Here is a 15,759-nt window from a genome sequence, read left to right as displayed (position 1 = left end):
TCACAGCTGCATGGCCATGGAGAGAGGTACAGGGTTGATCTTACCTCTAATGTGCACAGCCATCCTCCCAGCTCGTCCTGGAAAACAAAAAGTGAAATGCCTTCCATCTCAAGTACCTTCCCACTGGATGATGAAGGCAATCCAAACAAAGCTCAGGGCACCAGAACTAACAACATCTGTTTTCCTGTGTTTCATGCCATGGAATTGGTGGTCCTTGGTGGCAAAGCAAATGCAAATTAATTTTTCCCCCTACAATGTGAGGCATTTATATGACCTGCCCTTGATGTGAAAATGTTTTATCTTTCCTTAAGACCTGAGCTCTTTTTACAAACTTTCCTGCTTGCCAAAATCTCACAGCCTCCTCAGCTGATTCTTTTTGCAAAACTCAGGAATTCTTTTATCTTTGAGACTTCCATCTCTCAACCAAACCAGACTGAAACAGGCCAGGGGGAGAGACACTGGCAGAGATGTACGGACCCTGTGATTATTATTGTTATAGTATTATCCAGGCAGGTCCTGAGAGGAACCTGCCCTCCTTTGAGAGCTGATATCTTCCCTGCCTGGGTAAGAAGCTCCCTTCTCCTGCTGCACAAGAGAAACAGCTGTCTTTACCCCATTTCAATTATCTTTACCCCATTTCAACCACAGGCTTTAGAGAAGACCCTGCACATCTGCAGCACAGCACTGCTGGAGCACTTGGCACAGCTACAAACCTCCTCCTGCAACATCCAGAGCAACTCACCCTCAAGCCACAGCATCCCACTTCCTCACAAGGAGGACCTTCTTCTCTTCTGCCTCAAAGATTTTCCAGCAAACCTGCCAGCAAATCCAGGCTCCAACAAACCCAGTCAAGCCTCAGAAAATCCCTTCAGTCCCCACTCCCGTAATAAGAGAAAGGAAATTGATTAAAGCTCCCGATGGCTCTTTCTCTGCCTTGTCTGGCCTGTGGGGTAAGGCAAGGACAGGTGGAGGTGATGTCCACTGCTTTTTAAGGTTTATCATGGCTGTGGCTGCAAGCTGTGGTCCACAGTCTTTGAGAGTAAAAAAGGAATATAAAATTCCTTCAAGATCGACAAAATAATAATAAAAAAAGCTCTTTAGATCAGCCTGCAACATTTCCACTTCTGCTGGGAGCAGGTTCAGAGCAGCACCTGCAGGGATGCTGCTGACCCTGCAAAGAAAAGGTGTGAGCAGACCTGAAATGAGCACTTGGTTGTGTCTAGAAAAGAGCTGGCATAAAGGAGACAGCTTTGGGCTTAGGCTCAACTTTCCCCTGTGCCTGGGCTGCTATTGCACAGATATTTTCTACAGAGCTAGGCCTGCATGACGCAGTGAGCTTTTCTCCTTCTCAGGCACCACCAACACAAACCATGCTGCTGGTTTCTTTCCAGGAGGGCTTTGTTGGTCCTCAAAAAAGTTAGAAATTCCTTTACAGTCCAAGATGTCCCCAAGGGCCATGAAGATGATTAGAGAGGCATGGAACACCTCTGCTATGAGCGAAGGCTAAGAGTGCTGGGGTTGTTCAGACTGGAGAAGAGAAAGCTCCTGGGCTTTTAAGTCCTGCCAGGACTTAAGGGGGACCTATAAGGAAGATATGGATAAATATTTTAGGGGAATTCTGTTGTGATAGGACAAGGAGTAATGGTTCTAAACTAAAAGATAGGAGATTCAGACTAGATGTAAGGAACAATTTTTTTACAATGAGGATGAGGCACTGGAACAAGTTACCCAGAGGAGCTGTGGCTGCCCCATCCTTGGAAGTGTTCAAGGCCGGGTTGGAAGGGGCTCTGAGCAGCCTGGTTTAGTGGAAGGTGTCCCTGCTCACTGCAGGGCAGTTAGATTTGATGACTTTTAAAGGTCCTTTCAAACCCAAACTCTTCCATGATTCAATGAGTCTGTGTCACCAAGACTGTCACCAAGGGCTGAACTGTCCTATATTGCATTGGGCCCTGTGACTCCCGGTTTGTATCCTCTGTAGAAATTCTTAAAATGAACACAGTTTGTCCCTGAGCTAGAAATGAAAATTATTTCATTTTTTGCTTAGTCTGCAAGTTTGGAAAGAGAATTAAGCCAAACTTGTGTAACTGGGACAGTCTATATGAAAAAAAAGTGTTAGAAACTTTGTTTCCTTAGGGGAATTGCTAAATTGCCTTTAGCTTTAGAGAAACTGAGATTCCACAGAAGCCACAGAAGTTCTAAAGTAGAGCTGCATAGTTCAAGTCACCTTTAAACTTCTTTTAGAACCACGCACATAACGATTTTATCATAATTGTCTTTTGTCTTTTTCTCTCGAAACCCCAGTTTTTTGACTAGCAGCTGTTAGAAAACCAGAAAGCTTGAAAATATGACCAGATCATATAAAATGATAGTAGTAGTAATAATAATGAGAAGAAGAAGAAAAGGAGACAATTCTTCTGAATTAAAATTTCATTATTTAAGCCACTCTGCTGACGTTTGAACACTGGATAGTGGTTTCTGGGACTGCACAGATATTTTCTAGGGAAAAAACAACCTCCGATGCTCAGACCCAGCTGAGACTCACAACCCAACATGAAGCAACGAGAGTCCAGGGAAAAACAACTGCAGCAGCAGTCTCAGAAACTTTGCCATGGCAAAAGCACGTGGGCCAGGAGCTGCCTAAAGCCCTGTTTGTCAGCTGGCTAAAATAGCTCAGGCGGAGGTGCTGACAAACCCATGCCCGCGCCGCAGCCCAACACCTCCAGCCCTCGTGGGGTTATCGGTGACGTTTGACTCCGAAGCATTTTTTTCGCTGGCTGCCAATAGCTATTCCCCGAGGACTATTTGCTTTCACATGCTTTCCCTTTGACACGGCTGCTATTTCTTTGCAATATGTAAACACTCAGAAGGATTTCCATGTTTGTTCTTCGCCCGGCATGGACGTTCTTTCACAGCTCGCCGGGAGAATTGACAGGAAGGAGCAGCCGCTCCGCAGGCGTCCGGCGCTTTGTCTCCGTGTGCTGTGCTCCCATCTGCTTTCTCCAGCTATAAATCCAGTTCTGCTCCAGTCTCCACACCCCTGGCACACAGCAGGAAAATGCATTCCTGGTGCCAGAAACACGACACTGCCATCCTACATGGGCGTCCTTTAGAGCCCAGCAGAGGCTTTGCACTGCAAAGCATTTATTCTTTATTTCTCCCCTTCCTGCAGCGATGTTTTCTGACTATAAAAATTCTCTTTCAATTTCAAATAAATTACTAATATGTGACTTTTCCTAAGAAAACTGACTGGGCTGCCCGTGCTGCTGTTAACTCTCTCTCATAATGATGATTTTTTTCCAAAGTGATCTTGGTATTTAACAAGACAATTTACATCAAAAGCAAAAAGGAGCAGAAACCATTAAAGAAAAAAAATCTTAAAATGAATCTAGAAATTGAGGGCCCTGACTCCAAACTCATGGATTGCACCTAGGCTTGATTTAATAGATCTGCTGCTTTGTAAAATCAACTTAATTTTACTTATTAACTTAGTTAAGTTAAAAGAGGGTAGATTGGATATTAGGAAGAAATTACTCATTGTGAGGGTGGTGAGACACTGGAACAGGTTTCCCAGAGAAGTTACTGCTGCCCTATCCTGGAAGTGTTCAAGACGGGGTTGGATAGAGCTTGGAGCAATCTGGTCCACTGGAAGGTCTCCCTGCCCATGGCAGGGGGGATTTGGAACTAGATGATCTTTCAGACTCATTCCAACACAAATAATTCCATGATTTATAAAAAAATCCACATTTTCTGAGGAGCCAGTCCTCCAGATTCCTTGCTAGGGCTGAAAAACAAGAAATCTAATTGGCAAATTTTGGTTTTTTTAAAAATTTAATCCTGAAAATTAGAGAAAGCCTTTAGAAACTTTCCCAAGATCTGCATGAAAATAAAGAGAGTCCTGTTACCCAAAGCAGCCCCTAGTACAGTGATGGGAACACATCTATAGAAGTTAGGCAATTCTGGTAAAAATCTAGATGTGAAAATCTTCACAGTGGGGATCATGACACTGAACTTCCTTCACATGGGAATTTTGACCACAAATTCTAACCAGGAATTTCCTTAAGTAACCTGACATGTCCCTACAGAGAATTCTCATTTCAGCAAACTGCTCCTTCTAACCAAAAATATCTTCCTGAATTTCAGACAGATTCATTCTATACACACTGATTCAGAAGTCAAATTATTATATGACACATTTTAGCAACTGCTTATTAAAAAAAAAGTCTCCACAAGTCAGACTGCCCCAGGTTAATATAAAACATAATTATAAACTGATTTTATTGAACTAATTCAAAGGTCTGACTGAATTGTTTCATTGCAGTTCAAATTAGCTTTCCTCCTTCAGCTAATTCTACTGGGCAGGATGGGTTGAAGTATCAGTGTTGGGTTCATCCTATAAATGATTCTGTTTGAAGAGACTTTCAAATCTGCTTCAAATTCATCTGATGCAGCCAGGAATTCTCCACTGATTTCAACAAGCTTTGGATGAAGCCTTTAATGCTCTGTAGGCTGCCTTCCAATGTAAGATGAACTGGAGGGGTTCTCATCAACAAGCCTCCTAGCAAAAGTCACCATGCATTTCCCAAACAAATATGTAGAAAAAGAGTCAGAGAAATAATAACAAAAATGTTGATAACATAACCCAAAAAAAAAAAAAAAAAAAAGGCAGAGGAAATATTTGTTATCCTTATTTATTTAATAAAGAAACATAATAAACTTGAATTTTTCCAGGTACAAACAGCTTAATATGTCCTATGATATTGGCTGATATTTTCCTTGCTCTTTTTGTAGCTTGAGTGATTCATGTGGTAGACTTTATTGAACAAATCAACAGAAAAAATGGTAGCACTCACCATGCTCATAGACAGTGTGGGCCAGCTATTGAGTTAGTGTCTTAAACTAAATCACTGCACTGGGAGGTTGTATCATGGCTCGATTCAGATCGGCATCTCCAGTAACAAAAATCTACAAGTGAGGTTATTTGACATTTTTGAGGGGAGTTCTTCATACCATAGAAAGACACCATTCCCTCTTCATCCCTAAAGAAACGCGCCACAGAACAATAGAAAACCCAATAGAAAACCAACCTTCCAGTTACAAAGGTTTCTGAAAGTAATTTACAATTCAATTTTAGAAAGTTGCACTGTAAACATCTAGAGTTAAGACCCTCTTTCAGATTTTTTGCATTACTTTTTTTTTATTTTTAGAGGTTTTGGGTAAAAGAACCATTTGTAATGGCATCAGTACTATAGGGTCTCACAGCAATGACACTAAAATGTTCAATTCAAGGGTGAAATGACCAAAGAAGGGATCTTCTCTACTAAAATCAATGACCAGCTAATTGTCTCTTTACATTCCATTTGTTACTGGGCCTGACTCTTAATAAGAAGAGCAGTTGAATATTTTCTAATGTAAATTGCAAATAATTAAAATATTGTTAAAACAGCATAGCCAACAACTCACTTCTGAGTGCAGGCTGGTGTTTTCCTTGGGTTTCAAAGAGTTTACATAGTACATGAAAAGAAAACACATGAGAAATGCTCCTTTTCCTTAGTATTTTTCCCTCTTTCTTTTTTTCATTCTAAATCTTTGAAAGGAAAATAATTTTGCTAGTTGTCAGCCAATAAATGCTTGTTCAGCAAGTAATGGATGTACTATTTTCTAATTAAACAGTTTCATTATAGGCAGCAGCTTGTTGCTAATGATCGATAAATCCCATTGAGGAGAAAACATTTTAATCAGTAAGTCGTGTCCTCTGAGTGTCAGCCACTCTATAAACTCACAAGATACATATATATGTATAGATATACGTATGTGTGTGTATATATATATGCATATAAATATAAAAATCGCATACTCTTTCTGGGTGATATGTACAGTCAGAATAACATTACAGCATAAATACACAGGGAATCTGTATAAAGTTTCTCTAATTTGAGAAGCCTTGAGCAATTCTGGTTTTTTTGGGGGAGGTGAGGGGTGGGGAGGGGGGAAAGAATAAAGAGTGATTTCACTTCAAGGAACGACGAGTAGTCCCCTTAAGTTAGAATCTAATTACATACAAGATTTAAAGGCAACAAAATGCCCAGAGGAACAGCCCTATGTTATACACCATAGACATGAGGTTAAAAGGGCAAGAGAGCATGATTATAATAATACTTATAGAGTATGGTTCATTCCCTTATAGCACTTCGCAATCAGAAAGTCTTACAACACCCCTGTGAGGTAGGTAAGTATTATTATTCCCATTTTACAGATGGGTAAACTGAGGCACAGACAGGTTAAATTATTTGCCTAAAAATCATGTAGTAAGAATCAGGAATAGACCCCAGGAATCCTGATGGCAAATCCTCTGAAGTAACCAATAGACCACTCTCAAGTGAATGCCTGAGACACCTCTCAATGAATGGAGAGAATATATTAGCCCATATTTACACAGATACATTGTCATCCTTTTGACGTGTTGTCGTACATATTCTGACTTGTTTAGAGGACAGATAACAATGGCCATAGATAAACTTGACTGTAACATGTTGTTTTAATTCTTGTTGCTAACCCCGTGTGGCTTTTTGACTCCTTTACAACCTGGGATGTAACTAAATGTTAATGACAATACACCTTAAATACATTCTTGATATCTTTGCTTCTCCAAGGTGAAAAAGCACAACTACTCTTCCTTAAAGTGCAATGGCTCATTACAGAAATCTCAAGATTTTCCATGAAGTCCAACCAAACCCAAGTACAATCAGTCTGAAGGTGAAAAAGAAAGAACTTGTCTGTAATGATGGACATGTCTCTATATTCCATAAAGAATTTCTCACATTCTATCGAGGCTGAAGGATAATAAATAATAATCTATGTTAGCACGTAAAAACCTCTAATACCTTTCTACAGCCACACATCCACCTTTCACCCCACTGTCACTTCTTTGGCCTGAAGCTGAAGGACACATCAACTGTAAATATTACTTTGCCTACAGGAATGAGGATATAGCTATTATCTAGTAAATTTTTTTATTGGTTCCTGTATTTCTTGTCCTTCCCCAGAAACCTAACTGTACCATCCGAGAAAATGAAAGATGGACCTTCAGTAAAAAGGATTCAAACCGTCAAAATTTATGTACAGATCCAGAGGCAATTCCCCTCCCACCTTCTTGATCACACTGTCTCAGCCGTTCCGCATGGCCCAGTTTGCCTTGATTTATTACTATTAGTAGTATTAGTAGTAATTTTTTTTGAGTAATATTGATGCACAGAGTTCCAAATAAGGCTGCTTAGCTCAGTGTTCCTGGGGAAAATGTGATCTATCCCACTACCATAACAGAAACTTTGCCAGCCTAGATGGTGCTTTGGATCACTACACACAAACGTGATGCGCTACTTCTATGGCGAGCTTGATTGTGGATTTCAAAGCAGATTCTTGAAACATACTAAAAAATTAGTGCTTTTATTAACAGTTTTACAAACAGAATCCATTGAAGTCTAGTTTCCTGAAGGATAGAACAAGCCATTTCTCTCATTATTTCTACATCATTTGTTTCTCTGGCTTTTTTTTTGTGTGTGTGTTTCTGCTGATGTGCAGTTGCAAGTCCCAAGAGGGAGGGCTTAGTGTAATCAACAGTTTAAATGTTGCTAATTTGATACTTCAATTTGCAACAACTTTCCTCTTCAAGCCATGGGGATCCCGCAAGTTCCTATTACCTTGACTCAGAGTTCATCATGAAGAGTGTAAGGATCATTAATCTCCATGGAAAAAGAGACTTTTTTTTTAAGTAAAAAAATATCAAATATAATAAATTTATGAAAGACCATTCACAACATATACAGTAAGTGTTACATTTTGCTACAGCAGCTGTGATTTTTTTTTACTTTTTAGAATGCAAGGTCGTACATCGCCATAAGTAAACACACTAATATGAGTAAGACCTTAAATGAATGTATACAGCCAGGCTTTATCTGTGGATAGATATACACTGTGTTTACTGTTTTACAGTCTAGCCTATTCTTATTCACATCGTTGATATAACAGCTATGACCCTGCAGAGAATCTTCCTGTGCATATATAAATATAAATATTGAGCCAAGTCAAAAAGAGCAGGGTCAAAGGTTATATGACTTATTAGACTCCTGTATTTTAAGGGTAAAAACTCCATTGTTTCTTTTGCAACTAATTTTTAATAAGAAGGCTGCTTCAATCGTTGTGTAGTTACAGCATTACATTCTGTAAACAATGTTTTAAAGCATTCTAAACAAACATTTAAACAATTGATTCTTTATCCTTGTCGGGTGAGAGAAGACAATCTATAGCCTCATCGCTTTTGCTCAGGTCCGTTATCTTCAGCTGGAGGTTTTCACTCGTGCCCCTGGTGACGCTGTCATAGGATGGAGGGAAAGAGGTGGAGGACAGAGTTTCTGACTTGTCTATTGGCCTGCCGTAGTTTTCGTTCATCATGAACGCAATGAGACCCTCCTTCTCGGGCGCATCGTCCTCCAGGATGCTGCTTTCCAAAGTTCTGTGCCGGTACAAGTAGGATGCCTGCTTCATGGAGCGCCGGAACAAATGTCTCCTGTAGGCCCTCTGGATGACGATGGCGGAGACCTCTTCTTGCTTCCGTCTCAGAGTCGTTGTAATCGGCTCGTAAGAGATCTTAGACGGATTTGCCGCCATGAACTTTTCTTCCATCTGTATTTTAAGGGCATCCATCTCTCCGGATTCTCCTAGCACCCTTTTTGTAAAAGCAAACAAAATATCCAAGCAATGGATCCTGTCTCCGCTGACCATGGGCAGGTCCATCGCTATGAGTTTGATTTTGTTTGGTTTCGCTATGCGCAAAGGTTCTGACAGCGCATCTGCAAAGTCTGAAAGTGCAGAATACTCAATAAACTGAGTGGCTTCGGGGTCAAACTTCTCCCAGATTTCATAGAACATATCAAAATCATCCTCGCTTAGAGGCTCTGTACTTTCCTCAGTGGCTACACTGAAGTTCTCTAAAATAATGGCTATATACATGTTTACAACAATGAGAAATGATATAATGATATATGTAACAAAGAATAAAATGCCTACGGCAGGGCTCCCGCAGTCTCCCTTTGAACCATTTGCATTGGGAAGGTTTGGGTCGCAATACGGTGGTCCGGTGTTTAAAATAGGGTTGAGAAGACCATCCCAGCCAGCTGATGTGGTGATTTGGAAGAGACAGAGCATGCTGTTAGCAAAGGTTTGGAAGTTGAACATATCGTCAATGCCACCTTCCATCTTCACATAGGCAAAGTTAGCCATGCCAAAAATGGCATAAATGAACATGACCAGAAACAGCAAGAGGCCAATGTTGAACAGAGCAGGTAGGGACATCATTAAGGCAAACAGGAGAGTTCGAATTCCTTTGGCTCCCCGGATGAGTCTCAGGATCCGGCCAATCCGAGCCAAACGAATGACTCTGAAGAGTGTGGGAGAGAAGAAATATTTCTGGATGATGTCAGAAAGTACAGTGCCTTGGAAAGAAAAGAGACAAACAGTGAGTTAGTGCATGGGAAATAATCCCAGGCTTTCCTTTAAAGCAATCAGTCAGGATTATTGAGAAAATAAGTGGAAATTTGCCCAGATTGGAAGGCCCACAATAAAAGGAAAGGCATTGTCGGTCTTTTCATGCCCATTTAATCCATAAAAAGTTGTGAGGCAATAAGCAAAGAATGGTAGTGGCAGTTTTATTAAAGGAAAGATTTTCTGTTGGTAATGGAAACCAAGATCAGCTCAAGACACAGATGACTGCAGCTTTGCCCAACACCCACCTGAGAAATTTGAGTGCAGATTTGTCTGATATGTCAATACTTTTGTCTGTAAAATGCTGGTGTGCTGGGCCTGGTTTTTTTACGCTACCACCAGAACAGCACAGGTTTCTGCTCTGTATCCACTTCGTTGGTTGTTTGCTCTCCAATTTTTCCAGTTTCCCTGATGGGCTGGGAAGGAACTAAGGGCTAAGGCTGTACTACCAAGGAACCGAGCTTGCACCCCTGTACTAAACTCTTCCTGCAGGAGCACAGCACTTGGTCCAGAAAGTCTGTCTGCATTGAGCTGTGCTGAGCTCCTGTCTCCTACAGGAAAAGGTCTCTCTGGGATGGCCCAAGGCCTCTGACACTGAAACAACCTGGCTGATCACAGGCCAGCATTGTGAGCAACATGACAGCTCTGGTTAAGTGCCTGCTATGGGCACATCCAGAGCATCCGACCTCAAGGATCCGGTGACAGCTGTGTGGCAGTGATGTTCCCTGGGTGACCCAAACCTGTGAAATCCAGGCTGTTCAATGCCCCCAAAGCACAGGTGGGTCTCTGAGCACCAGAGATCTGCATTAGGATCTTGCAGGTTCCCCAGTCCACTCAGGGTGTTCAGAGCAGCAGGAGCATCAGGCAATGAGACATCTCTGTTCACCCAACACGACACTTCCTCGTTCACCTATCCCCTCCCTCAAAATGGAAAGTTTTTTTGCAAGAGTTGAATTTCTGAGCTCCTGTTGCTCACTGGATCAGTTGAGCATCTTCCAGTTGCTCCTTTAGTTACATCTTTAATGAAAACTCTTTTGGCAGGATTTCAGATTCATTTGACCTGCACTTCTTTATCATCTAATATACATCTCTGTTTGGGGCTGCAGAAGAGCAAATGGCACAACCTGACAATAAAACTGTGTCTTTCAGTTTCATCCCTTGGATATATGAAGATGTGGAGCTCTAGTGACAACAGGGCTGAGAAAAGTCAAACTCACTGCATTGCCCAAACCTGCTCTGAAGGACTATTTCAAACTTCTGTAATAAAAAGCAAATAGCAAAGCAATAGCAATCCACATGTGCACTTTTCAGGTGGCTTTTTTACTTCTCTGTCACTGGCTGTTAGAACTGGTGTTAACTGTATACTGTGGCCAGTTCGTGTTTCATCACCATGAACCATTAAGTGTATGGTTTGATAAACCTCCTAATTTTGCTGATCAGTTATTGTTAGGCAGTGGTATGTTAGATTATAATTACATATTAAAATTGTGTTTAGGATTTAATTCTCTGAATTGAAAGTGTGTATTATTGCACAAACCCTTTAAGGCTGTCAATTTTATGCGTTTCTAACATTGGAGTCTGGGTGAAAATCCAGGGTCACCTACCTACGATGGACAGAATCACAACCACAAAGTCAAATATGTTCCAGCCGTTGGTGAAGTAGTAGTGTCGCAGAGCCAGCATTTTGAAGATGCACTCCCCAGTGAAGATGGCAACAAAAAGCATGTTGATTTTATGGAGGATGTTCACTTTTTCTTGACTCTGGTCATCCGTTTCCACCATCATGGTAACCATGTTAAGGCAGATGAGGATCATGATGGAGACATCGAAGGCTTGTTTTGAGACGACATCAAAAATAAAACCTTGGTATTTGTTCTGGGGGAAGGGATAAGGTTTAGTTAGGAAATTTGAGCCATGTAAAAATGATGATTTAATTGTCTCCTGATTGATCAAAAATTAGAGGAAAACAGACAATATACTGCATCTGACTGGAACTTCATAAACTTAAGGGTGATGATGAATGCTTTTTTGATGGAGCTTTCAAACCCATTTGCTCCTAATGCTTTTTGAAACTACTGTAAACAAGACACTGGCCATGAATTTATTCAGTGCAAGCAGGTGGCCACTGGCATATGTAAATGGCACATGTAAATTGCAATGTTAGTCAATGCTGCAGAACAGTGGGAATTTTGTACCACAGGTCACTGGATTTGCAAATATTGTCCAAAATCAAAACATGTAATTACTAAATGCCTTTCATCTGAGAGCAATAAACCTTCCTACACTGGAGAGTTGAAGGGTGCTCATTCTAGTAAATAAACATTCAGCTGTTACACAAAGTTCAACTGAATGATGTTGTTCTTACCAGCGGCCTTGGGATTGGCTTTTGAGGTTTCTTAGATCCCAGCTTTTTCATTGCATTATAATACTTTTTTTGTTCTTCTGTCATAAAGATGTCCTGGCCACCTAAGTAAAGGTTGAGAACAACACTATTACTTTTGATGAAGAGAGCTCCTCTCTGCCCCCCTCCAAAGTTCAAGGCGGAATCCTCTTCTATTTCATTTCCCTTTTAATGTAGCTTTCATCAGGTTGGACTGCTCAGAGGGACAGTGATGTTTGTTCACAGAGGACACCGGGCCAGTCTGTGCCCCTGTGTCCAATTTTGTGTTAGACATCCCCTCTGCCTGGAGCTGCTTTGCTGCATTCTGTGGGGAATAGAGCCCCCCATCCTATATTTTCCGGATGCTCAAACTCTAGGGACACCAGTGACTGCTACAGCTGTGCCTTTGTAAAAGTCCTACAAGGTGCTTTCTGCAGCTGCTCTGCCACTGCTGATCTCAAGGCTACTGTGACAAAGCCATTTCTGATAAATCTGTTCCTTAGCTTGGTCCCTGCAGCAATCACAAGACTATGTGTAGCATATGAACTACTTATCTTTTTCTTTTGTTGGTTAAAATTGTCAATGATGACACCGATGAAGAGGTTCAATGTGAAGAAAGACCCGAAGATGATGAAAATCACAAAGTAAAGATACATGTATAAATTACTTTCCCATTGAGGCTGCTCCTCGTACTGCAAAAGGAAAAGGGAAAATGTGAAAATGACACCACCTCTGCACACATCAAAATATTGATGCAGTTGAAACAAAGCTGTCCATTGGAAATAAAATTCATGAAACATGAGAAAAATACTGCAACTCCCGTGAGCACAGTCAGCTCTCCTCAGTCTCTTAAAGTTTACTACTGGCATCTGCAATGCCACGGTCATTTCAGCAACATTCACTCCCACAGAGATCACACTGCTCCAGAAAGTGCAACTCCAGAATAAATCCTGCAAAATGTTCTCAGTCTGAATCCAGAAGGGGAAAATAATCAATTTTCTGACTATCCTAATGCCTATATGAACTAATGGTACTTAAAAATACAATGTTTTTCAGTAGGACTCAATTATACTGCAATCATATTTCTGTTTTATTATAAGTACAATTTTTTTTTAAATGATGGGTGGGATGGAATAAGGTCTCTTGCTGTACAACTGAACAACACAGTCTGATAACCTGAAGTCACCTCTGCCATGTTTGGCAACAGTGCTCAGATTTGCCCCATCATCTCCATATTTAAACAAGGTGCCAGAAACTTGTGAAACATAGATTTAGAAGAAACATAAAGATTTTAGTTATAGGCCAGCTGTGTTGAAGTTAGTTAGAATAGGAAGGAATTTGGGCCCAGCTAGAGTTAATTAAAATAGTTAGGAGAGCTAGACCTGAAATGGGTTTTAAGATGTTAGTAACTGATTGCCAAATAACTGATGATCTGTCATTTGCATGTTTGCTTAGCTGTGCTTAGAATGAGGAATAGAAACATTGATAAGTTGGTGTAGGGAACAAGGACAATTACCAATTTCCTCCCTTGGTGGGAACCCCTCCAAAAGTCACGCAAGAAGAAACTTACAGCTCACTAAAGTAATTAGGATTGTTAAAGTTCAGAGAAGCAAAAAGGTCAAAATGAGGAAGATGAGTTCCTTCATCTTTTTTGGGACCACTGACCCAATTCGAGACCACCGACTCCATTCAGGACACACACTACACATGCTTAATGACATTTAAGCTCATTTCCATACAAAGCAGAGAATGGGAGGTGTTAATGTTATGAATATGCATTTGTATATTGGATATTCATAATTTTTGTAACTAAAAAGCTTTGTGTTTGCTTGGATCAGGGCCCTGTGTCTTAGGGAGCTATCCCACACAGTGCCTGGTGCCAAATAAAACACTTGCATTCCCTAAATGCCATATTTTCTTATGGGTAGTCCATGAGTTTCATTCAGAAGCAGGGAGGATACATCTGTACATGTAGTACCAGTATAAATCACCATCATGAGCTATGATATGCCAAGGGACTCCTCTGCTCCTATGATGCCACGAAGTTTTTCCACCCCTCATTTCTCCCCTTAGGTCTCAACTTTTGCCCTAACTTCAGCCTGTCAAATTCCTAGTACCAGACAGCTACCTCAAAAATTAACAGTAAGCGTAAACTTGCTCCTCTAATATAATTAAAAGATGAAAAGTATACTATAGATCTAGATAAAAAGATAAACCACACATGGTGTAGCAAAGGAAATGCTGGTTTTGTTTGTTTGTGTTTTAAGGCAACCTGAAAGCTGAACAGGATGCAGGTAAGAACTGAGCTGTCATCAGTCACTACCACATCTCAAGTCAGAGCTGGAAGATCACACTACCCTCTTTGTCTGCCAGGAGCTCCTCCACACACCTTCAGTGGAGCTGCTAGATGCAGAAAAGACACTTGCTCAAGGTGAGGGTGTAGGGAGAGTTTAATATTTGTCTCACAGGCGAATTCAATTTAAACCCAGCACTTTTAAAGACATGTTATCATCAGAAGTTGGAAAATATGGCAATAAACAGGGAGAGGGGAAGAAACAGAGGGGACAATTTAAGTCTTTGGTAGACTCGGACTCACTCTGGTGGTGCCTCTCTGTGCTGGGAGTTTTGCAGTAGGAACAGATCAATCAATTGTGTAGGACTACAGCCTACATCTGCTTTAATTTCAGGGTCATCATGCTTCAGTACAGCTACAATGAGGGTCTGCAACTGTACCAGCCAGAGTAAGGCAGGGACTGGCAACCTGCATGTATTTTATTTTCTTGTGTTTGTTGTTAAGCATCATCAGTGCAGCAAAAGGCAATGGAAAAGGACATTATTTATTTCCTTGCAGAGACTTACCTCTCTTGAATCCACTGCTGCATACATGATATCCATCCAGCCTTTAAATGTGGCCTGAAAAAAATCCCACATAAGACATAAGCATATTAAACAAGTACATCCTCAAATGATATCAATCTCTCTGATGAAATTTCGAAATGCAATGTTGAGCATGTGCTTCACAATTAATACACTGCCTGCCTTGCAATCTAATATGGATCCTTGAGTTTATGCTCATTTAGATATTAGATATTTAAATGCATTCCAGAATGCTTTTCTCCTGGATTTTCTCATTTATGTTTTTGATTTTCTGCACTTGCAGGGATAAAAGAGAGGTTTTTAGAAGAGATTTTAAGAAGGAGAGAAAACATGACAATTAAATGTCTGGATGTTTTGACCTTAAAAATTTCAAGTAATGAAGAGATATGGCTGCACATAACATTGAAGAATGTGGTCCTGCACAAGCCTTGGACCAGGTTAGCTGGATCCCATCCATATCCTGCTGAAGCTTGGGTTCTGCCCTTTTCTAAACCAGGGCAATATAAAAGCCCAGGGAGTTGCATAAATCACAGCTGACTTGAAAGAAGCAAAGGCAATCAACACCTGCTGTGAGCCTGGCCCTGGAAACTCAATCTGCTTTAGTGTTCAGATTTTCTTTTATTAAGCTTTATGAAGTCAAGTGTGGTTTGCTTTTTTTAAAAATAATTTTTTAAAGAAGGAAGGATTCCACAGAAGTCAGTGTCTCTTACTGGAACCTTCTGTGCAGAAAGGGCAGTGACAGCACTCCTAGGAGAAACACATGGAAGTGATTTTTACTCTTCTGTAGCAAACCCATAACTCCTTGGTCTCATTATGTGCCTCGTATTAGACACAGCCTGATGCCAAGCACACCTGGCATTAGGACTGACTGGCCTGAGCCCCACTGCCTTTTTATGGGTTCTCTGAGGTTGTTTCTCATTTCACTCCTCACCCATTTAGACTTATCCTGAATCTAAGTCAGTGTG

General features: G+C 40.8%; 1 protein-coding gene across 8 annotated transcripts in view; it reads right to left on the bottom strand.

The window, feature by feature from the left end:
* Window positions 1-4,672: 4,672 nt before the first annotated feature.
* LOC116439197 (sodium channel protein type 5 subunit alpha-like) overlaps window positions 4,673-15,759 on the bottom strand; it is a 217,415-nt gene continuing 206,328 nt past the window's right edge. For all 8 annotated transcript variants that reach the window (XM_032098425.1, XM_032098416.1, XM_032098434.1 and 5 more), the window contains 5 exons: window positions 14,777-14,830; window positions 12,472-12,609; window positions 11,903-12,007; window positions 11,142-11,412; window positions 4,673-9,488 (listed from right to left, as the gene is read on the bottom strand). In XM_032098425.1, coding sequence (XP_031954316.1) covers window positions 8,254-9,488; window positions 11,142-11,412; window positions 11,903-12,007; window positions 12,472-12,609; window positions 14,777-14,830 — 1,803 coding nt within the window. In that variant the 3' untranslated portion in view covers window positions 4,673-8,253. The remainder of the gene's footprint in view (window positions 9,489-11,141; window positions 11,413-11,902; window positions 12,008-12,471; window positions 12,610-14,776; window positions 14,831-15,759) is intronic.

Source organism: Corvus moneduloides, chromosome 1, assembly GCF_009650955.1.
Source record: "Corvus moneduloides isolate bCorMon1 chromosome 1, bCorMon1.pri, whole genome shotgun sequence".
Classification (NCBI taxonomy): Eukaryota; Metazoa; Chordata; class Aves; order Passeriformes; family Corvidae; genus Corvus; species Corvus moneduloides.
The sequence above is the reverse complement of the archived record's forward strand: the minus strand, read 5'-3'. Positions and strand labels throughout refer to the sequence as shown.